This window comes from Notolepis coatsorum (genome assembly GCF_963971535.1).
Source record: "Notolepis coatsorum genome assembly, chromosome: 13".
Lineage (NCBI taxonomy): Eukaryota > Metazoa > Chordata > Actinopteri > Aulopiformes > Paralepididae > Notolepis > Notolepis coatsorum.
In genome coordinates, this window is record NC_140177.1 from 108,340,483 (window position 1) to 108,364,954 (window position 24,472).

The following is a 24,472-nucleotide window of genomic DNA, read 5'->3' on the forward strand; positions in this document are numbered from 1 at the left end:
CCATGATCCAGCCAATGTCACACAGGAGACACACACCACATCGATGACACAGTCTGTGGTGAAACACACCGCTGTCCTCACTCACTGACTGTTTTATTTATTTGATTTTATTTATCCTGTATTTAACCAGTTCAGTCCCATTGAGACACTAGGGCTGTACCGAATGCTTCGAAGCTTTGATTATTGATACTTATCTTGTCTAGCACAGTCTCTGGAGCGTAACAGTAAGAAGCATTTTGTATAAAAGTATTCTGTATCTGTACTTCTGTATGACAACTATTAAAGAAACTTGAAACTTGAATAATGTTGACATTCAAATTCTAAATCAACATTCGAATTTTTAATTTGTAATATTTCTTTTTTTTTTCTTTTTTTTTTGTCTATTCAATCTGTTTAAAGTCAATGGGGGTTTTCTTCACAGTTGCAGTTAAAGATTAGGCTACACTAATATTATAATATTATACTATAAGACGTCACCATCACTTTCATACCAACCCTTATTGGATTATTTATGTTGACGAAACTGATGAGTTATATTCATTAAAGAAAGTTGATTTAATAAAAGAAAAATACTAATTAATCAGATTAATCACTTTATTCAAATTGAGGATTTAGTTTATACATTTTTTAAATTTTTTAGTAAAATATTTTTATAGACATTCGAAGCTTCGTTCGAATACTTCAATCGAAGCTTCGAATGTTAAAAAATGACATTCAGTACAGCCCTAGACACAATGATCTCTTTTCCAAGGCAAGCCTGGCCAAGACAGCAGCTTAAAACATATCATTTCGGGGGCGCTCCAGTAGCACACCACATAGCGCGCTGAGTCGCGAAGCGGTCGCCCCGGGTTCCATTCCCCGACCCGGTGGCCATGTGCCGCATGTCTTCCCCTCTTCTCCTCCCGTTTCACCCTCTCTCCTCTATCGGTCCTGCGTGGCCAAAAGGTCCTGCGTTGACCAAAAAAGCTGAAAATGCTATAAATAAAATCAAAAAAAAAATATATATATATATAATTTCAACAGTTAAAAAAGACAATGCAAAATTATACAATAAAACAATACCAAATCAACAACAGATAGACAAGATACAATCTGGTCAGAGCAATAGAGTTAAATAATGGGCCTTTCATATAAAGCAGGAGCAAGAACGATATGAGGCTGATTCCAAGTTACTCACAAGGTTTTTAAATGTTCTAAGTAATTAGCTCCTTCAGGTCCAGAGTGCGCTGTAGTGAATTCCAGGCAGCGGGTGCAAAGTGCATGAAGGAGTGCTTGCCGAATTCAGTGCGAACTTTGGGGATATGTAGCAGATAACAGTCGTTGTATCTTCATCAGTCACCCTATGCCAAGTTAGCTAACATTAGCAAGCTAACAAACACACTGTTTTTAAAATCACATGCCATGAAACTCAGGGACCTGGCTGAATTTAAGACTGCACAAATCATGTTTAGAGCACGAAACAATTCACTCCCGGGTAACATCCAAAACATTGTCTGTGATAGAGACTAGAGCAGGGGTAGGCAACCCTAGGCACGCGTGCCTGCATAGGCACGCAGGGGCATTTGCATAGGCACAGGGGGCAGCAGTTAAAAAATAAATAAAAAATAAAATAAAAATATATATATATTTTTTTTGCTCTGAAATATTATAGTGAAATATTTTGCACTGTTGTCGCATTTATCTTGTTGAAATCCTCCCACAGGTTCTTTTTACTACCACATATTTAATTGAGACCCTTTATTTGTTTATTATTTCAATTTAGCTGGAAATACATTGCTACATCATTCAGTAACATTTGCAGAGCCTTATAACAAAAACATTATTACGGTCACCATTGTGACCAGTGGGATTAATCAACAATTTTTATTATTTATTTTTCTATTTCATTGAACATTGCACATGTTAAAAGCCATTTTTTTTACTCAAAATGTGAGTATTACCAAGTCAACTTGTGTTCTTAAAACAATGACAATAAACATAGTTTTATTAGGTTGAAATAATGTGGTTGTGTACTTGTTTTTCTGTTAACTTATTATGGATTGAAAACTGAAAACCTTAATGCACAGTAACTGAACTCAATATTTTAAAGTTCTGGTAACTTATTATTATTTATTTTTTTACAGTGTAGTCTTGCGATCAATCAAAACTTATTTACACGATATACCTCACATTCACCCTCCATTCACATCCTGGTGTTCTCCTGGTGTTCTCCATTAGGCCTGTAGGTGGAGCTATGACAGCACACGTACAGTACACACACCGATGGTGTGTGATGTGTCCAAAAATGAATGGGCAAATGTGAGTGAAATGGTCGCACTGTATGCAGCTGTTTGTCTGCATTGCACCCCCCCCCCCCCCCCCAACTCAGATTTAGGGTTGATACAACCATCATAATAATATTGTTAATAATAACAATAACAATAATGATGTAATAATGTAAAAATGATCATTAAAAATACCTGATTATGAGAAAAATAATTACGATGCATGGAATATTGTTGAGGCACACTAGTTACAACTATATTTCAAACAGGCACTCCATGTCAAAAAGGTTGCTGACCCCTGGACTAGAGGATAGTCTAACTTCAAGAAACAATGAAGAGTATGTGTATTTCAGTTTGTGGAGTGAATCTGTGGAATAGTTTCAGTGTGGAATTAAAACAAAGTGCAAATATAAATTACTTTAAAAAAACATATAAAAGGATTATATCTCGGAGGTATATGGATGAGGAGGCGTTGTGTTGACCGCTTGAGCCCTGGCGTCCCTGTCCAGGGGCTAGTGCTCAGCGGGATTATCATTAGTATTATTTATTACTGATCATTTCTTTTCATAATATTTTCTTTTCATAGTGTGGAAATTTGGGTTGTATGAACATTTGCTAATTGAGTTGCATAAGATAATAGTGTGAAGGGGGTAGGAATACATACGTTTACACTTCATCCTACTCCTTTTCGAACATTACAGTGTTGCTTGTTTGTTTTTTAATCTGTTTATTACTTTATTGTTTTATTATTTTTTTTTATTTATTTCATTTGTTTTTTATTTATGTTCGAAATAAATAAACTCATTCATTCATTCATAACACTGTGGGCTAACCATTAGGCTACAAGACGTCCACGGTCAATAAACAAACAGAAAGCAGTCTTCTCGCACCAGTTAGTACGGTAACTCAAGTTAGTCAACACTCTTTTAACTTTACATGCAGTTCCATTCTTCTTCACTCAACAATGATAAAACTGCAGGCTACATGTCTCTCCTCTTTCTCTCACTCTTAACTCTCCATTCGTTCTCCCCAGCTCAGAGGTTAACCCTTCGTTCTCCGAAGCTCAGAGGTTAACAAAAGTGCAACGTCTTGATATGCAGCATATGTTTGGCCAAATATTTTAACAAGCTCTATTATTGGTCTAAAGTAACTAAAAGTATTTGCAGGTTCACTCAGAGTAATATATGTATGTATGTATGTATGTATGTATGTATGTATGTATGTATGTATGTATGTATGTATGTATGTATGTATGTATGTATGTATGTATGTATGTATGTATGTACTGTATGTATGTATTAGGGATGCCCCGATCACGTTTTTTGCCACCGATACCGATCACCGATCGTCTTGAGCCATATCGGCCGATACCGATCGTTTTTGGTTAAAAAAAAGATATATATATATTATATATATATATATATACTTAAAAAAATTATAAAATATATATATTATATAATTATACTTGTAGTTGTATTATCTGCGAGACATCGCCACCACGCAACAAGTCAAAATGCTCGCTATCTCCACTGTCTGTGTGTATACTCTGCTTTGGTCAAATCACATTCAGCATGCCCTTAGCAGGGTATATCTGCGGCTCTGCAGATATACCCTACTCCCTCAGCTAGCCCCGTTTGTGACTGCGATGCAAGCCGGGGCTCGAATACGCATCGAATCAATGTTATAAGACATTGATATCAGGAGCTATCTGTAGCTACTGCTAGCCGGCTAGATAACGTTAAGACTGCCTCAGTGCGGCGTTGCTATCAGCTTGGCTGTCCTCTCACGCTGATACAATTGGCTGTATCAGGGGGTGGGAAGCTGAAGGGTGGGTCCTGGGCGTTGTGGACAGCGACCCCTACAGTTCGGTCGGGGCGCCTGCTCAGCGAGGGTTGGATCTGAGGAGAGATAGTGTGGCCTCCCACACGCTACACTCTCCCCGGTGAGAACCTGCGCGGCCAGGTTGGCCTGCCCCAGGCTGCACATGCGTCGGAGGAAAGCATGTGACAGTCTCCGGTCTCCCGGACCAACAGTAGGGGAAAGTACGCAACAACCAGGAAGGGTGGGATGGGAGAAAAATCGGGAAAAAGGAGGGGAAGAAAGATAAAAAAAAAAAAAAAAAGACTGCCTCAGTGAACTATTTAGTTTAATGGGACATTTCGTTTTGAACAGTGAGCTAACGTGAGCTAACGTGAGCTATCATGCACTACTAGACTATTGCTGGAGCATTTGTTGATATCAGGAGCTATCAGTAGCTAGCCGGCTAGATACCGTTAGACAATGCCTCATATATTAAACTAAAAGTGAATAGTTGACTGGGTAATCTTGTTTAAACAGTAACAATAGCTAGGTAGCTAACGTTAGCTCACGGTTGCATGCACTAGACTAGAGCAGAGGAGCCTCCTCTGTGTTTACACGGGTATGGGAGGGGCAGGAGGAGGAGGAGGAGCGGCAGTTTGCAGCTCCGTGTGTCTGAGACAGAACTCAGCGAGTGAGATCTCCGCTAAGAATTGGATCATGTTTTTCTATCGGTTTTCACGATCGGCAAAAATAAAGCATTATCGGAATTCACCGATCTCATATTTATACTGAATATCGGCCGATACCGATCGCTGGCCAATCGATCGGGGCATCCCTAGTATGTATGTAATTGTAGCTTTTATACAGATTTTTGGCATTGAATGATTACCATGGCAATGATCAAAGCGTTCAGGTCAGTCCTATAGTCTTATGGGATTATTTTGCTTCATCATGTTTCAATGATAATTAGGGATGGGTACCGAATTCGGTACTTTTGAGGTACCGAACCGAAACACGTCGGTACTACCGAGTATCGAATCAAGTGAGAAACCAAAAAAAATAAAAAATAAATAAAAAAATATTTTCTTTTATTAATTAATTTTTTACTTTTTTTTTTTATTTTTTTTTACTTTTTTTTTTTCATGTCAACGTTCACACGCACAATATATGCTTACCTAGGATTTGACTTGATTCAACAACAAAGCAGTCGGAGCAATGACAAGCCGAAAACTGTCGAAATTGTAGTTATTTGAAGTTTGGATTTTTTTTGTTACGACTGAGGTAGATAAATTAAATTTCTTGAGACTAAAGTACCGAAAAAAGGTACCGTTGGGTACCGGTATCGATTCACAGGTACAGGTACCGGTACCGGTATCGGTTCAAATGTGAAAGGTACCCATCCCTAATGATAATGTACCTAATTTATTTTGAGAAATAGGTTAATCATGAAACACAAAATACAATGTCGGAATAAGAAACTTGTCTTGAAATTATGCCTCATGTAAATGTCTTCAAACAAGTTCGATAATCAGGAATCTTGAACTGAAGTCTGAATCTAAAATAAAATCACATGCTAATCTCGTAATTTCTTGCAGTACAGGCCTGGCCTTCCTCACAGCTCCCTGCCCCCAACATACAGATCTGCTCTGCTCAGCACTGCACTGCACTGCAAAAAAGATCTTCATCTTAAAAAGTACTTTCTCCTTGTATTGGGACTTAGAAACAAGTGAAAAAAAAGTTTAAATGTTCTAGCCTGACCATATTAATTGGCTTAACCCTTTCACTACCACACTTTCACTACCACACTACCAAATGGTTAACCCTTTCACTTCAACAATACAGAAGGTTAACCCTCTCACTGCCACACAACAAAGGGTTAACCCTTTCACTACCACACGACAGAAGGTTTAAAACCCTTTCACTACCACACTACAGACGGTTGACCTTATACCAAACAGCCCAACAAGAAAATTAATGGAGCATGGAACGAAAACTCCAACATTTTGGGAAATTAGCTTATTTAACATCTTCCCTGGAGTTAGACAAGAAGATACATACCTTTTTTGTCTCTGTGCATGCATTAGGCTTAGGGAACAGCCGCTCCGTTAGCGTAGCTTAGCTTCATCACTGGAAGTGGGTCAGACTTGTACCCTGACGTTCCCTACAGTGCCCTACAGTCACGAAATACACTCCAAATACAACTCCAAAACGTTCCTGTAAACATGTTGTGACCTGTGTATTTACCACGTGGAGAAATACAAAATTATTGAATTCGACAATTACGTTTTCTAAGCAAATATACTATTTTTTGCCGAACTACTCCTCTCTGGGCGCAGTCAGTGATTTCAACGTGACGCCGTGTTTGTTTACATTCTCATTCATTCAAAGGATCCGAACCGATTGAAGTTTATGGATACCATGACTTAAAATCCTCATACCTTGACGATTAAAAGCCTCCCCAATTTAGAAAACAGTATTCCCATGGCTGGTCTTGATATACTGCTAGCTAACGGAGCTAACCAACAAACACAGAACCGGGCGGACACTAAAGCAGATAACTAGGCTAACTTCCGGTCGGGCGGTTCCAAAATAAAAGCAACGTCTATAGCAGCGGAAATACGTTTATTTTGTACATTATCTAACGTTAACACGAACCTAAACTAACGTTACAACTAACCTAAAGTTAGTTTAGGTTCTACGCTAACCTTTTTCCCAAGGAGCACATGTGCCCCTAAATAATATGTTAATAAATAAAATCTAAATAAAAATTTAGGAGCACACAAAGAAATTTAGGAGCACAGTGAAAATTGTTCACAGAGTTTATTAACAAACTATTTATCACATGCATATTATACTGTGCGTGTGCACACTATGAATTGAAAATGGGGGACCCTGATGTAAACAAGACGAAAGTCTTTCTCTGGTTTGCATCCCCTTAACAATTGTGTGTATTGAGCCATACTGTATTGTACCCATTCTGCAATCTGTTAAATAAAGTTTTCATTAATTCATTCATTCAAGGGCTAAACATCTGTGCAAATAGCACATACCACCAAAATCACAAATTGGCCCATGCCTACTAGACGCAAAGGATATCGGTTGTCAAGCTGCTTTTGTATGTTGTAGTGTTGTTATGATACCAACATTTTGACTTTGATACCGATAGGAAAGGCAATGGAATATATTATTAGATGACAGAACATTGAAAATTCTTTATACAATTATTTAATTCATTATAATTGAAACGCTATTGAATAATAGTTAATTAATAGTTAATACAATTATTCTGTTACAGCTACAACTGAGCTATAATTTATACTATAGCTACTGTCCATCAATGTCTTCCTTTTGAATGAAATAGGTTCAGGAGAGAGAGATGTAGAGAGGGAGAGGGAGAGAGAGCGAGACACACACACACAGATAGTAGAGCCATATGAAATCCATTTTTATTATTTTCCAAATTCCATTAGATTTTTTCCCTAATTCTGTTTTTCCATTTTAATATTTCAGAATTCTGTATTTTGCCTTTTACGCCCATTTTACCAGATTTTACTATCAGAAATAGTGTCTAATAAGTGGGAATGAATAAATGTCCACAATTTAATAATTAATGTTTTTAAGTGCTGCAACTCAGAAATACAGTTCAATTTTACACAATATCTTTCAAATAATATTGTGACAAAATAAAAATACACATTTCAAGTGATCACAATGTCAGTAGCCTAGCTATATATATTCTATTGTGATGGAATATAGTAATGCATAATTTATGCACCTTTAGTTTATTTCATTTATAAAGGACAGTGTAGACAATAATTTGCAAATACTGTAGATGGGTGCACCAGATTTAGCAAGAAGCTATAATTTCCATCTATAGTCCTATGTACTGTAACGTTACCTAGCTATTTAAATCACAATAGTGTCAGTGATTAGCCTCGCCCTCTAGCTGTATCTATTGTGATCACCAGAGATCATCGTTAGAGGGCTGGTGTGTTTTGGGAAGCACGGCCCTTGTTCCATCCTGACATGGCTTTTGAAGTGATCTTCGCACGTGTTTTTGCGGGTCCAGTCCCCACGGTATGTTGACAGAATTTGCAAAAGACCTTATCGACTGAAGCATAAAAGTCATTAGGATACTGCTCTGCTCTGCATTTAGGGCTTAGTGGGGAATTTCTTCCGATGTTAACGTTAACGACGCACCGAAGCAGCCAGACGCTTGGATATTTCTCCGTGTTGTGTGTAACACGCAGCAGTCCCCGCCTCCCTCCCTCCTTGCAACCAAAAACGGAATTTCAGTCCAGATTAGGGCAAATTCTGCAATATTCCACATTTTACAGCCGATTCCATTTTTATTGGTAAATTCCGTGATTCCGTCCGCGATTCCGTGAACGTTCTATATTATTAGGGGCAAATACGAGGGAAATGCTCGCACTGTAGAGCATATATATAATTATATATATAATTAGTAAACTCTCGGGGGCTTTTTCTTGCCCCCCTTAACACTTTAACTGCCGGAAACGTGTTTAGGCGTCTTTCCTAGCCATGCTCAAGTTGCCTAGGACGCCGTAACTCGTCTTTGATATCAATATTTAAAAAATCTGTGATCGAAATCATATTTCCCCTCCGCAGCCTTGACACACAGTGCTGATCTCCTCTCAACCCTCTAGCGGTTCAAGAGCGCCATCTGGTGGCCGATCGGCAGATCGAAACCGGATGTCAACCTTTAACCCGGCAGGACTCACTCCATATGGGGTCCGGGCACTCGCTAATATTAGAGAGACTCCGTCTTCACACAGTGAACATCGATCGGTGGAAATAACTCGAAAAAACAACATGATTTGGACGTATATACTATTATACAACCTGGAAATAGATCCGGTATTTCAACATCCCATAATTGAAAACTGTCTACTCCACGCTGATCGCCCAACGGCCCGAGGAGACTGGGGTGAGTTTTAGCGTGTAGTATTACCGTGTTCGATACTAATTGCTATGATGAACATATGACCCACATTAGATGAATGGTATAACGTTGCCCACGGAATTATAAACGCCCCCTCGCCCATCCGGTCAACATCAGATGACGTGTAGTAAATTCTAGAAGTACGTCCAATTGAAATTTTTGATCTCGCACAGATTCCTACCAAACTGTATTTCATCATCAATATAATGCATTTGGGGCTATAAATCACGTTCTGGAGAAAGCTGCAGAAAGAGATGAAAACATACTTATACTTTAGACCATATTTTAGTATGAATATGTGAATGAAAAAGTTTAACGTTGCTACACCATGAACAATACATATAGGACCTTGAATGGGCCCTAATAATGGCAATCTAGCAATAGAATTTAAAAAGTTATAGCCCTGCAAAGAAGGGGAACTTCTCCATGTCAAATAGAGCTGGCAAGGGATGGTATATCATGAATTTAACCTTGGGCAGTTAAAGTGTTAACTGATTTTCAAGGGCATTTGGTAAATTTTCGAGGGCATTTTGCCCCAAGCCCCGGTTAATTTCGAACCCTGGCAACAGCACTTGCCATAGTATCACTATAGCAACGGTGATGTTGATATTACCGGCACCGCTTACCCAAAACAAAACGCTTTGGCTTGGTAATGCACTTCTCTCTGCTGTGGTGGTAATGACCTCTGCACCTGATAAAGGCCCTGATCTGCACAGTCGGCTACCCCCCCCCCCCCCCCCCCCATCTCCAGCCCTCTGCCTGCTGCTCTGAAACACACACTCTCTCTCTGTTGTCCTCCTCCTCTGAGATCTACGAGTAGATGCTGTCATCTACAGATATTTACATTATATACACATTGAAAAACAAGGCAATTCTATCACTGGTTAGCCTAGGCATTGTCCAACTAACACCTCTCCCGAAGGTGGTCATGTCCCCTTCCATTCATTGTGCTAAACTAGAGATTATGCAGCCAGATAGCTTTCTACTGAATGCACAGAGAGGACACTGGTATTTATCTTCTTGTCTCTCTCTGGAGAAGACGATGAGCTAATTTACCAAAATGTTGGCGTGTTCTTTTAAGTTGTAATTTAATTTCCACGTTGAGCTGCCTGGTGGGATTATTTTGATGACACTCTGTCCCCAAAAGGCTTTGAAGCGCATTCTCAATGAACTGCACACTGGCATGAGTTGAGAGTAGGGGTGGAACGGTTCACAAAATCCACGGTTCGGTTCGTATAATGGTTTTGGGGTCATGGTTTTCGGTTCGGTTTGGTATATATTTTTATTTTATTAAATGTTTTTATGTACACTCCAAAAATACCATACATCAGCATAAGATATAATAAAAATAATCCAACTTTTCAGTTATTCTCAAGGACGTAGTCATGCAAAAACTGAAAGAATGAGGCAGTTTGACATCAGGCACATCATTTTGACAGTGACCGGTTAGAGCTAGGAGAGATGGTACAGCAAGAGGGGAGGCATTGCTGATTTAAACATGCTTCTCATTTATTTGGTAAAAAAAAAGTTTACAGCGGTTTGCCTTAAATAATGTTTGGAACACAAAGACCGAACTGACTGAAAAATATAGGCTACATTTGTCAAAGTATTAACTTAGTGCAAACAAACCCACTGCATGGTACCACTACCTACTTGACTACTCTTTTGCTTTTTGAGCGTCTTGGTAGCCGTATTTGAAGTGACGTCACACAAGGAAGTAAATAGTCAACAGTAACACGGCCCATCGTCTGCAGCCGGACCCTACTCGAGAAGCATGATGCATGAAGCAATATATAAACGAACAGCCAATAAATGTGAAGTTGTCTTTGAACCTCTGTTGTCAAGCCTCGTCAATATACCCCCCCCCCCCCCCTTCCCCACTAATGGAACTGGTGTCGTGGTGGAGTCACTTCGCTGTGAGCGTTTCCACGGTTAGCGGCTTTGATTGATTGAAAACTTTATTAACACTTTAAGTGGCGAAAACGTGTTTAGGCGTCCTCAAGTTGCCGAAGACGCCGTAACTCGTCTTTGATATCAATATTTCAAAAATCTGTGATCGGATTCATATTTCCCATCCGCTGGCCTGAGACCCACCAAAAAGCCCCACTGAACCCTCTAGCGGTTCAAGAGCGCCACCTGGTGGCCGATCGGCGCAATCGCCAAAGAGGAAGTTACTTGGACAATGTGCTATTCACCCATATTACTTCCGGGCACTCGGTATATGTTCCGGCACTCTAGCTCGTCACAATACATAGCGATCCGTTGCCAATAACTCGATAAACAACATGATTTGGACGTATATACTATTATACAAGCTGGAAATGGACCCGATATTTCTACATCCCATAATAGGAAAATGTCTGTTCCACGCTCATCGCCCAACGGCGCGAGGAAGATACGGTATGATTCAGCGTTATTTTTCAATGTCTCCTATACTAACTGATCCGATGAACATATGACCCACACTAGATGAATGGTATAATGTTGCCCACGGAATTATAAACGCCCCCTCACCCATCCGGTCAACATCAGATCATACGTAGTAACTTCTAGAACCATGTCTAGTTGGAATTTTTTATATCGCGCCGATTGCCATCAAACTGTATTTCATCATCAATATAATGCATTTGGGGCTATAGATCACGTTCTGGAGAAAGCTGCAGAAAACATACTTATACATTAGACCATACTTTAGTATGAATATGTGAATGAAAAAGTTTAACGTTGCTTCACCCTGAACAATACATATAGGACATTGAATGGGCCCTAATAATGGCAATTTAGCAATAGAATTTAAAAAGTTATAGCTCTGCAAAGAAGGGGAACTTCTCCATAGACAAATAGAGCTGGCAACCTATGGTATATCATTAATTTAGCCTTAGGCAATCAAAGTGTTAACAGATTGCAGAATGGGTACAATACAATACAGTACGGCTCAATACAAACAACTGCTAAGAGGATACAGACCAGAAAAAGACGTTTGTCTTGTTTAAATCAGGTAAACGTTAGTTAGCGGCACATCCCCTGAACCGAACAATACACACATGCCCCGAACCGTGGAGGTCGTACCGAACGGTGTACGGTTCGAATGCGTACCGTTCCACCCCTAGTAGAGAGTGGTCTTATTTTCTCAGGGGTGTAAAGTAATTGTACTTCGTTTTGGGGGATTTGTACTTTACTCGAGTATTATTAGGTTTGTATACTTGTACCTTTACATAGAGGAAAAAAAACATACTTTTGACTTGTTACATTTAAAATGCAGACCTACAAAGTTCAAATCTTGCAGGTCCAACAATTAGTATATTTGTTTCTCTGGCCAAACTAACGTTAACGTTATTAATCCTGCGGCCGCACTTTATTTAAAAACTGCCAATCAAATCCCCATCAATGGAAAATGAACCCGCCCATACCCATGCTGATTGGTCCTTGTGCAAGACTAGAAAGCAGGGATCGTTAGGTTATGACTATAACCAAGTTCTGTTAGTTAGGGGCGATGCTTGGCATCGCCTTCTGCACTATCTCGCGTACGTGCACGCGTACTGAATAAACCACAAATGTACCTCTAATACCAGTATTAGTCTGACCACACCCCTCATCAGCTTACCTTCATAAGCAGGTGTGTGGTCACCTGCTCTCCTCCTTCCCAAGCTTTCACCACAAGGTGAGGACAAGGGCTGCAGCGGCGTCCGATGCCAAGCATCGCCCCTAACTAACAGAACTTGGTTATAGTCATAACCTAACGTTCTGTATCGTTAGTGGCTTAGCTTGGCATCGCCTTCTGCACAAGGGAGGCCAAGCGGAGCCACTTGGCTGACAAATACACCCCGCTGACAGCCCCCCAAAACCATCAGAACAGGGAGGGCCGAGCCCCCCCGACCCCCCCTAATGGAGGGTAGCCCCCCTATTAGGGACGTCACGGGAGGGCGACGGACCCGACCGTGCGAAGAGGCACTCAAGCAACTCAACGCACAGGGTGAGCAGACCGTGGCTTGACCCCACGACTACACACACGCACAACCCGCATGCCACCCGGGAACGAACGGAGGAACAACCTCGTTACTGCCCCCAGAATCACGGGGTCAAGGGCAAACCCAACCCCGTGGCAAGGCCGTAGCAGCGGAGCACGAAGGAAGACCCAGACCCACCAAAAGGACTGGACTCCCTGGAATGGGGGCCCGGAGAAGTCCATGATGCCAGCATCAAGACCCCACCAGGTGGGCACGTAGTGCCCCGCCCCCCACATCGCCAGCGTATTCGGACAAAGGCCCCTCAGTTACTGCACCTGGTATTCCCAGGCGGAACCAACCAGGCCAGAACCTGCCCAGCTTCCGAGATCGGACGAGACCGGGCGTGTTCAGGTCGGTATGGCCGTAAGCCGAGCGGGCCCCGTCCCCCCAATAGTACACCGCCTGGCACACTGACCCTGCAGAAAAGGCAGTCAGCATGGCCGTAAGCACACAAAAAAGGTTAACCAACGGAAGCAGGCAGCGCACCGGGGAAAAACCAGGCAACAGGCTGTTAACCCTAGCCTGGAGACTGCGGACGAGACAGGCGCCAGAGGGGACAGCTGAACACAGCCGCCCCGGCGGAAGGAGCGTAAGCTGGCGGTGTTGCATGACCAAGCCTCCATTTAACAACCCCCACCCAGAGGGGTCGAGGCAGAGAAGGCTGACACGATTGGCAGACGTCATGAACGTGCAGGGGCACCCTCAACCGGTGAACCCGGGAGTTGACACTGCTCCAACACACCAGGGAATCAACCACCTCGGTGTTACCCAATGCGGTGGTTGTTCCTATAACCCCTCAAGAAAAAACTCCAAAACACACCTGCGGGTATACACCGGCTATACCGCAGTACAAGTGTTTCAGTTTCCAAAAAGGGTTAACCCAGGCCTACGGGTCGCAAACATCACTTCGGACCGGGCCTGGCGGTACGGGAAGCACAGGGTCACCAGAGGAGGTCAAAAAACCACCCCCACAGGCCCCTCTTCGCCATGCGTGAGAGAGGAGCGAAAAATAATGGAGAACCAGCCCCTAAGCACACCGTACCTGGTATTCCCCGGCGGTCTCCCAACCAAGTACTAACCAGGACCAACCTGTGTAGCGGCCGAGATCCGACGAGATCGAGCGCGTACAGAATGGCATGGCTGTAAGCCATGACGACAGTGCTGAGTAAAAACATACCCAACCAGGGTCTCCATAGCGCTTAACCCTGTGACACCCAGACCGACCTGGCATTTTTCCCCCTGAAAAAAGCCCAAGTCCCTCAGGGTACCAGAACAGCAGATCTGCATCCCCGGCGGACAACGGGTTCAACTGATCTGGACCAGCGTGACCAGAACCAGTCCCGTGCCCTAACCACGCCGACATGCCTACTCCAGGAGAAGGGCAGATATGCGTGTTGATCTTAACATGAAAAGAAGGCGCCACCCAGACGTCGGGACGAACCGCGCCTGGTGGCCCACCCCAAGGGCGTGAGACCCCACTACATATGTTCAGATCCATCCCGTCATCATCCCCCAGACATGAACGAGAATCCGTCGACAACCCACCCAGGTCATGGGATGTGGTCGCCGGAAGAGGAAAAACCCCCATCTCAGTTGCTTTATAAAAACGCTGTTTCAACCACAAGCAACTAAGGCATGCCAGTCAATCGCCTGTTTACAGCGAGCTAGCACTATACGTGCGTCGGGACACACCCCCATCAATGAACAGGCTATTTAGACCTGTCATTGAATCCCCAAGGCGCCCAGGGGAACGACAAGAGGGGTGTGACACTCCCTAACTCCAACACTTCTGGAATAGAAAGAAGGAAGCATCAACAGTATGTATCCCAGTCTACACAGCCGGGGTAAAAAATGTTCACATTTTTACATCCCACCACCCAGAGGGAGCTCCACAAATCATGTTAAACCCAGATTCGGCTCAAATAAGGGACTAAACACGTTTCGCAATTATGCCACATCAATGTGGAACGCCCTACCCAAAGCTGTAAAGGAATGTGGATCACTACCCACTTTCAAAACCTCTCTCAAGAGACACCTACGGGAGACTGCAATTCAACACTGGCCCCTGTAAATATCCTAACCCAACCCCCTCCAATGTACAGTAATTTACCTAGTATGGTTTTGTCAATAGTCCAATGTACAATTTTGTTTGTTTGTACAGAGTCTCCCCCCCCTCAATGTACAGTTTTGCTTGTCTATACAGTGTGCCCCCCCCCCCCCCCCCCAACCACCTCCAATGTAAATTACCCAGTATGGTTGTCAATATCCCAGTGTACCCAACCCCCCCCACCCAACCTCCTCCAATGTACAGTTTCTACGTCAAATGTATATACTCCCTTTTCTTGACTCCTTCTGTATCACAAACAGTACTGTATTTGCAAATCTGGTATGTCATAAATGTATAGATGTAGCAGTACTGACTATCTGTATGTCATGTATGTCATATATGTCCTGATGAATTGAAAATGGGGGACCCTGGTGGAAACAAGACGAAAGTCTTTCTCTGGTCTGCATCCCCTTAACAATTGTGTGTATTGAGCTGTACTGTATTGTACCCATTCTGCAATCTGTTAATAAAGTTTTCAATCAATCAATCAAACTCCCATAGGAAAGAGACGGGGATCCCCAGAGAGACTTCCCACGCGAGCTGTACAGATTGAAAAGAATATATTGCACCTTGAGCCATGTAAAAAAACTGGTTTTAGGGCCTCCGGGGAAGAGGCACCGAACCCATACACACTCAATAAACGAATTGAATCGAATATACATACAATAGAAAAGGACCCTTCTAGAGGGTCCACTCACTTTGACAATCTGAGGAGGAAGGCTCTGTACTCTGATGGAGGCTTCCTCACATGGAAGAAGGAGTCCGAACTCACAGAAGGCCTGAGTAGGCGCTTGGTGAGGAGGAGCCCTGACCACCCCCCCTGAAAACAGATCCATCACATGGACCTGAACAGCACACGGAAGTCCTACCAACAGAGACGCGCACGGTGACGTACTCTATGGCGGGGGAATTCCTGCGGTGCACACGCCCAATATACCAGGCCGTGGGACCAGGAACTCCCTCCCCCCCCCCCCGTAACGTGCCGAACCGCCACGTGACGGGAACCTTGAAGGACAGGGGGTGTACCCCTGACCGACAGAACAATGGGGAGAGGAAAGGTTACCAGTTCACCCCTTTACGACCCCACACCCATGATACGACGTAACGACAAAAAGAGAATATGACACAGTCATAGTCAGCTCTATGAAGCGTTTCACAGCTCCACACAGCGCACGAGCTAACCTGCTATCTGATTTTTACTAAGGAAAAACACAGAATAGAGAGGGCTCTAAGAACCCCGGTCCAACATACACATGTGCTTCTGTGGCCAGTACAACCCAGTTGTAGGTCACATGACACACACAACCCATCATCACCTACAAAAAATGGCAAAAACACTCAACAGAGGAACGCCGTTTTTTTCACAATGAGAGAATACATCATTCTTGATTAGTATCGACCACAGGCCTTGCTAAGCACACATGACAGCAACCAAACCAATTTCCCTTTAGGAAATAAGTTTCTCCAGCAGATTTAGCACAACCTCAGCAATCAAGCTGAGAGTTACATCGTATCCCTACCACACAAAAGACACAATTAATGCACAACATGTCTGATAGGAGGTGATAAAGTCCCCAGGGAACCGGGGGGGGAAACACAATCCTCCTATTTTACCCTCAATACGGCCAGTTAAACAGGAAAACCTGTTAATGTGTGAACTCACTGTTCATTGTCATTACAGTCTGAGAAAGAACATTCTTTTACTCACTCGTCACCAAGCATAGCTTCATAGGTTAGTTGCCTTAGTAGTGAGTACACGGTACACATAAACACCATGATGTTTCTCACACAACAACCAGATCAATACATCACGATCTGCACGGAGAAGCTAACTGCCAGTGACAAAAACAGCTCACACACAACCCGCAACGTATCTCAAATGCATTGCAACAACACACGTTTTGGGAAAAAACACCGTTATTCACAATACATTTAGCAAGGTAAAACCAGAAGACGTGTTTATGAGGTCTGGCCAACCCCGTACCTGCCCGGAACGCAGATCAGCGAAGTGCAGTCACAAGCCACCGTAGAACACAACCGTCCCATGTTGTTCGATCCGGGCAGCGTCGCCGCTCCACCAGTCGCTACAGTCCTCTTTGTTGACGCAATCCCCGTCTAGGCTCAGGCAGGGTCGACGAACATCCCCTGTCAAGGATGACGTCGTGGTCAAGAGTGTAAAACATGTTAAAAATCAAAGCACGTTCAACAGAATAGCATCAAGCTAACGGCTGCTCCAACCGTTCGGGTGCTATTGCTTCCGCTCGCGAGACGCCGATCTACGACGCACGCGATCAGGAGCGAGCTCCCGGCGGCGCGCGAGAAGCCAAGCTACCCCGCGCCAGGCCACCGACCGGCTAACCGTAAGCTATGAACATGTAAACAATGACATAACACTCACCCAGACAGGCCGCCGTTCTGAACCCTCCTCACTTTTTAAGAGAAAAGAGAAAACAAGACGTCAACACCGCTTCACAACGGTGACATTAACACGTCCGGCGGAATCAGCACAGTACCAACTGGCCTGTATAGCTGACTTTGAACATGAATCTGCCGCTATCGCACATTACATGCACATATCCCCTCGTGAAGGAATACTCTCATTTGGATATGAAAGATGGGGTCTTAACACGGTGACAGAGAGAATCCACTCGTCCAGAACACACAGGGATCACCAGTGTCAATGGTCGCGGCCCACTAGTTAAAACTAAAATGGTCGCCAGACCAAGGCCTTCTGTCGCCTAGACGGCTAAATAAAGGACCCTAGCCTGGGGCCGGTTTCCATAAACTTTGTCAAGTAGCCCCCATAGCACTAACAGACAAGTGGAGCCCGCCAGCAAACACTACTCACCCAACCTGGAACGCACCGCTCCTCACAACAGCGGCATGTCCGACAGTTCAGCTGTGGCCTGACAGGTTTCACCCCAACAAACACAGCAAGGAACTGCAGTTGAGAAGCATGCAGCGGCGTGCTCCCAATACGAAAACCGGTGGAGGGTTTGTAGAATGATCATCATCTTCTAGACACTCCAGTACGAAGACAATATCGCCGTATTTTCTCGAAAATAGTGAGAGAGAAAATAAAGATATGATGTCAACGTATCCTTGTTTCCCAAGCTGTTCCTAATCCAATTTCTTCCATCATGGTGTCAAGTGTGGGGATCTACCGAGGCACCTCTTCCTTGTGGTGAAAGCGAGAAGGAGGAGAGCAGGTGACCACACACCTGCTTATGAAGGTAAGCTGATGAGGGGTGTGGTCAGACTAATACTGGTATTAGAGGTACATTTGTGGTTTATTCAGTACGCGTGCACGTACGCGAGATAGTGCAGAAGGCGATGCCAAGCTAAGCCACTAACGATACAGAACTTTGATTAAACACCTGCTGAATGAATGAATGAATGAAAACTTTATTTAACAGATTGCAGAATGGGTACAATACAGTACGGCTCAATACATACAATTGTTAAGGGGATGCAGACCTGAGAAAGACGTTTGTCTTGTTTCCATCAGGGTCCCCCATTTTCAATTCATATAGACATTTATGACATACACAACATACATGACATATAGGTATTTAGTACTGATACATTTGTGACATAACGGTATTCAAATATACAGTACTGTTACCCCTAGATCCTGACAGAGTATATACATATGATGGGGAGGGAACTGTACATTAGGAGGGGGTGGGTGGGTGGGAGGGAAATATACATACGGCGGGGAGGGAATATATACATGCGGTGGTGAGGAGACTGTCTATTAGGAGGTGGTGGGGGTTTTGGGCATTTACGGTGGCCAGTTTCGAATTGCAGCCTCCCGTAGGTGCTCTTTAAGAGCGGTTTTGAATGTGGGCAGGGATTCACATTCCTTTACAGCTTTGGGTAGGGCGTTCCACATTGTTGTGGCATAATTGCGAAACGTGTTTAGTCCCTTGTTTGAGCCGAATCTGGGTTTAACATGATTTGTTGAGCTTCCTCTGGTGTAGTGGTTGTGGTATTCACTGACCTTTGGGAAGTATTTTGACATGTACATGGGCACCCCGGTCGTATAGTGTATCTTGTAGACCAGGCCCATTGCAAGTTGCTGTACTCTGTCGTCTACTCTAAGCCATCCTAGGTTGGCAAAGTGGGCAGGGGTGAGGTGGGTTCTGGGGTTCAGGTCAAGTAGTAGTCTGACCAGTTTGTTTTGTGATGTTTGTAATTTTGTTTTAAGCGCCTTTGAGGTGCTTTGGTACCATGAGGTGCTATCAGAAGAATAGACAGTCAGAGTGACAAGCTACAGAAGATGGCCACAAACGATAGTATGAGTGATGAAGAGGACGAAATGGAACATTTCATTGCCCCGGAATAAAAAATAGTTTTTACTTTTACTTTTTAGTACTTAAGTACATTTAAAAGTAGAAACTTTTTTACTTTTGTGTGTTTTTAGCCAGATACTCTGACTTTTACTTGAGTACGATTTTGAGACGGTACCCATACTTTCACTTAAGTATAATTTCTGGGTACTTTTTACACCCCTGTATTTTCTAACATGTTGTATCACCCCCTAAACCAATGGTTCTCAAAGGCTTCACTCTCCTCTGTTAGCTAACATGTTGTATCACCCCCTGTCAGCAACCTTTTTGACATGGAGTGCCTGTTTGAAATATAGTTGTAACTAGTGTGCCTCAACAATATTCCATGCATCGTAATTTTTTTTTCTCATAATCAGGTATTTCTTATGATAATTTTTACATTATTACATCATTATTGTTATTGTTATTATTAACAATATTATTATTATGATGGTTGTATCAACCCTAAATCTGAGTTGGGGGGGGGGGGGGGGGGATGCAATGCAGACAAACAGCTGCATACAGTGCGACCATTTCACTCACATTTGCCCATTCATTTTTGGACACATCACACACCATCGGTGTGTGTACTGTACGTGTGCTGTCATAGCTCCACCTACAGGCCTAATGGAGAACACCAGGATGTGAATGGAGGGTGAATGTGAGGTATATCGTGTAAATAAGTTTTGATTGATCGCAAGACTACACTGTAAAAATATTAATAATAATAAGTTACCAGAACTTAAAAATATTGAGTTCAGTTACTGTGAATTAAGGTTTTCAGTTTTCAATCCATAATAAGTTAACAGAAAAATAAGTACACAACCACATTATTTCAACCTAATAAAACTATGTTTATTGTCATTGTTTTAAGAACACAAGTTGACTTGGTAATACTCACATTTTGAGTAAAAAAAATGGCTTTTAACATGTGCAATGTTCAATGAAATAGAAAAATAAATAATACAATTTGTTGATTAATCCCACTGGTCACAATGGTGACCGTAATAATGTTTTTGTTATAAGGCTCTGCAAATGTTACTGAATGATGTAGCAATGTATTTCCAGCTAAATTGAAATAATAAACAAATAAAGGGTCTCAATTAAATATGTGGTAGTAAAAAGAACCTGTGGGAGGATTTCAACAAGATAAATGCGTGCCTAGGGTTTCCTACCCCTGCCCTAAACCAATCAAAGGCTTCACTCTCTCCTCTGTTATCTCCCCACCTACACTATAGACAGTTATGGAATTCTGGAATAATTCATATTTAATAACAACTATTTTCTCGTAACAAATGGGGGTCCCTGACCTATTATGTGTATATTTGGGGGTCCTTGACACAGAGAAGTTTGAGGACCACTGCCCTAAACAATATACATTATTAAAAAAATTGCCAAAACAGATACATTTTTGCCAATGTTTTACAAACATTCATATAATGCGATTACAGATTGCACCTCTTAAGGCTTAAAGCAGAATGAAGTTAGCTTGTGGAGAGTGATTTTTTGCAGCGTGTAGGAATAGGAGCGGACACTGCCTGCATGGCACCCTGCCACGGGGCTTTTGCTTGTTCAGTACTTCTGATTAAACCCTTTATTGTGCTCTGCTCACGCAAAGGGCCAAGGAGAGACGCAGAGCAGGGTACTGGACTGAGAGGGAGGAGAGAGAGGGGGGGGGGGAGTGAGGGAAACAGGATCTCTCCTTTTTCTTCTCTCTCATTCTTTCTGAGTGAAAAGATGTTTGGTTTAGTCTGTGGGGGGAAGTGTAAAGTAGACCAAGAGTTTTTGTGGAACCGTCCCCATCCCTCTCTTGTGTACATTCTTTCTTTTACTTTCTTTTTTTTACTGGCACAGATTTTCTTGTAAAAAAACGTTTATAAGAAAACGTAACTTTACTTACTTTACACTTATTTTGGCGTAAGTGTACACTGCTTTTATTAACTCAGATCAAAATATGACGTGCCATCTAGTACTATAATGGAACCATTTTAACGTCAGGGACTGAAAGTGACTCATAATGTTTCTTTCTTATGATGTTGTGAAGAATAATCTTCAGCTATAGGGTGATATGGTCATATATTGTACAATCATAGTGGACACAGACCAAAATAATCTCCAAACCTGTTTTGTAATTGCCATTTCTTGGTTTCACCAAACATTAAAAGGATAATTCCTTTTAATGTTTTTTTTTACGTTTTAGATTATACACACTTTCCATGTTGTAAAGTTCTTTATTTGTCAAATACACAACAATACAGGAGCATTGCAGGTAATGAAATGCTTGTTTCGAGCTCAGACTCAACAGTGCACAATTAAGAAACAACAATGGGGGCGACCGGGTGGCGCAGCGGTCTAAGAGTCTGCCCACCACCACAGAGACAGTGGGATCGAATCCAGCTGTGGTGCTTCCGGGTTGGCCGACCGTCCATACTAACACAATTGGCAGTGTTAGAGGGTGGGAAAACCCGGCAAGGGTTGGTCCTGGTCGTTGTAAAAACAGCGACTCCTACAGATCGGTCGGGGCGCCTGCACAGCGAGGTCGGATCCTGGGGAGGTAGTGTCCTCCACATGTTACACTCCCCCAGTGAGAGTCCGCGCTGCCAGGTGAAAAGAAGTGGGGATTGGCTACACATGTGTTGGAGGAAACATGTGATAGTCTCCGCCCTCCCAGACCGACGGTAGGGGGCAGAGCACGCAACGACCAGGTAGGGGATTGGGAATTGGCATAACGACTAACATTGGGATGGGAGAAAAACGGAAAAAGAAAAAAAAATCTGAAAGTGTCTTGCATAGGGCGGTCAGGTGGCGTAACGGAGATTGCGTTCGTCACCAAACCCCGGAGCGGCTAGATTCGCCTGTTCGAATCCAGCTCACAGCTCCGGGGTTGTCACCAGCTTGGCTGGCCGTTCACACTAATACAATTGGCAGTATTAGAGGGTGGGAGAAGCTGGCGGGGTGGGTCCGGGTCGTTGTAAACAGCGACTCCTACAGTTCGGTCGGGGCGCCTGCTAAGCGCGGATAGGACTTGAGTGGGATAGTGTGATCCTTCCACACGCTACGCCCTCTCAATGAGAATCCGCGCTGCCAGGTGAAAAGAAGCGGTTGATTGGCTGGACGTGTGTCGGAGGAAGCACGTGATAGCCTCCACTCTCCCAGACCGACTGTGGGGGGTAAGTGCGCAGCGACCAGGAAGGGGATTGGGAATTGGCATAACGACTAACATTGGGATGGAAGAAAATGGAGGGGGGAAAAAGATAAAAAAAAAAAAAAGTGTCTTGCATAAAGTAAGTGTTTTACAGAAAGTGTAGCAATATTAAGAAAGTAAAATGTCGTTACGCAAAAAGAAAAAAACACAAATATTGTGTGTCGTCCAACTCTGAATTTACTCATCTCCTTGACAATCTGGGACAACCATGGCTTTCTATGTTACATAGCAAAATGACCGCTGCTCATCTGAATCTTCACCAGAGGCTCCGGCCAAAGACCGAATCCTTCCGTGACGGGGAGTGGGCGGGCCCTGTGGCGGATGGAGAGGGCGGGGCCTGTGGGGGATGGATGGGGGGGGGGGGGGGGGGGGGGGGGGCAACTGTGGGGGATGGAGTGGGCGGGGCCTGTGGGGGGGGGTGCTGTCAGGCAGCGGTCTAACACTGTGATTTGTGATGTTGTTTCAGCTGGTTGCCTCCTGGACCTGAGCCAACAGTTCACACCACCCGACACCGCCCCCCCGGCCCTGGTCAGCCTCATACAAGCTGTAGAAAAGAAAGGTATACTGTCGTCTTATATTTCTGTCTCACTGTCTGTCTGTCTCTCTCTCTCTGTCTTTCTGTGTCTGTATCTCTCTCTCTGGTCTTTCTGTGTCTGTCCGTCTTTCTGTGAGTCGTTTCTCTCTCTGGAGAAGACGGTAAGCTAATTTCTCAAAATGTTTGCGTGTTCCTTAACTCATTCCCTGCCAAAAACGATTGAATACGTGTTTGTCCGCCAATCGGTGAACGCCAACCACGTATATACGTTATTTGATCGTCATTTCTTTTATTCGCTATTTCCAATCGTTATCCATCCAGGGAGCCTGTGTAACCATAGGGAATGAGTCTGAGATCGCAAAAGTCCAATACCGCCGCCTGGTGGTATGCAGCCGATGTTGCACTCCCTTTGAGACCCTGTGTATGTGGCTGTGTTGATGAAATTCCTCCGGGCAGACTTTTCTAGTAGCCTGGACCGAGGGCTTTACTAGGCTTGGGCAGTATGATGGTATTACGGTATACCAGGGTATTTAGAAATCACAGATGCGTTTCAGTTTCTATTACACTGAAACAGAGTTTTGACAGGGACGGCATTGGTTGTAGTGCACACACAGCACGCGCCAGCAGAGGGCGAGACCAGTCCTCACTAGTGGAGTGAGCACACGCAGAGCTGGTTGTCTACACACAGGAGTGGTGGAAATTAAATGAGACACGCTTACCGTTGCTGGTGCTGCGGGCTAACTGGCTAGTAGTGGCTACCGTTCTGAGAGCTAACGTCGGGACCTGGCTGGTGCTGGGCTAACTAACGTGGCTATCGTACTGAGAGCTACCGTCGGAACCTGGCTGGTGCTGGGCTAACTAACGTGGGTATCGTACTGAGAGCTACCGTCGGGACCTTGCTGGTGCTGGGCTAACTAACGTGGCTATCGTACTGAGAGCTAACGTCGGGACCTGGCTGGTGCTGGGCTAACTAACGTGGCTATCGTACTGAGAGCTAACGTCGGGACCTGGCTGGTGCTGGGCTAACTAACGTGGCTATCGTACTGAGAGCTAACGTCGGGACCTGGCTGGTGCTGGGCTAACTAACGTGGCTATCGTACTGAGAGCTAACGTCGGGACCTGGCTGGTGCTGGGCTAACTAACGTGGCTATCGTACTGAGAGCTAACGTCGGGACCTGGCTGGTGCTGGCCAGAGCCATGTATTCTATGACTCTGGTGCTGGGTAACTAACGTGGCTATCGTTCTGTGATTTGTTTACCT

General features: G+C 43.7%; 1 protein-coding gene across 1 annotated transcript in view; it reads left to right on the forward strand.

Moving 5' to 3' along the window:
• Nucleotides 1–24,472, forward strand: part of pik3r2 (phosphoinositide-3-kinase, regulatory subunit 2 (beta)) — a 245,743-nt gene that overhangs the window by 118,367 nt on the left and 102,904 nt on the right. Inside the window, exon 3 of the mRNA XM_084328030.1 lies at nt 23,144–23,236. Coding sequence (XP_084184156.1) covers nt 23,144–23,236 — 93 coding nt within the window. The remainder of the gene's footprint in view (nt 1–23,143; nt 23,237–24,472) is intronic.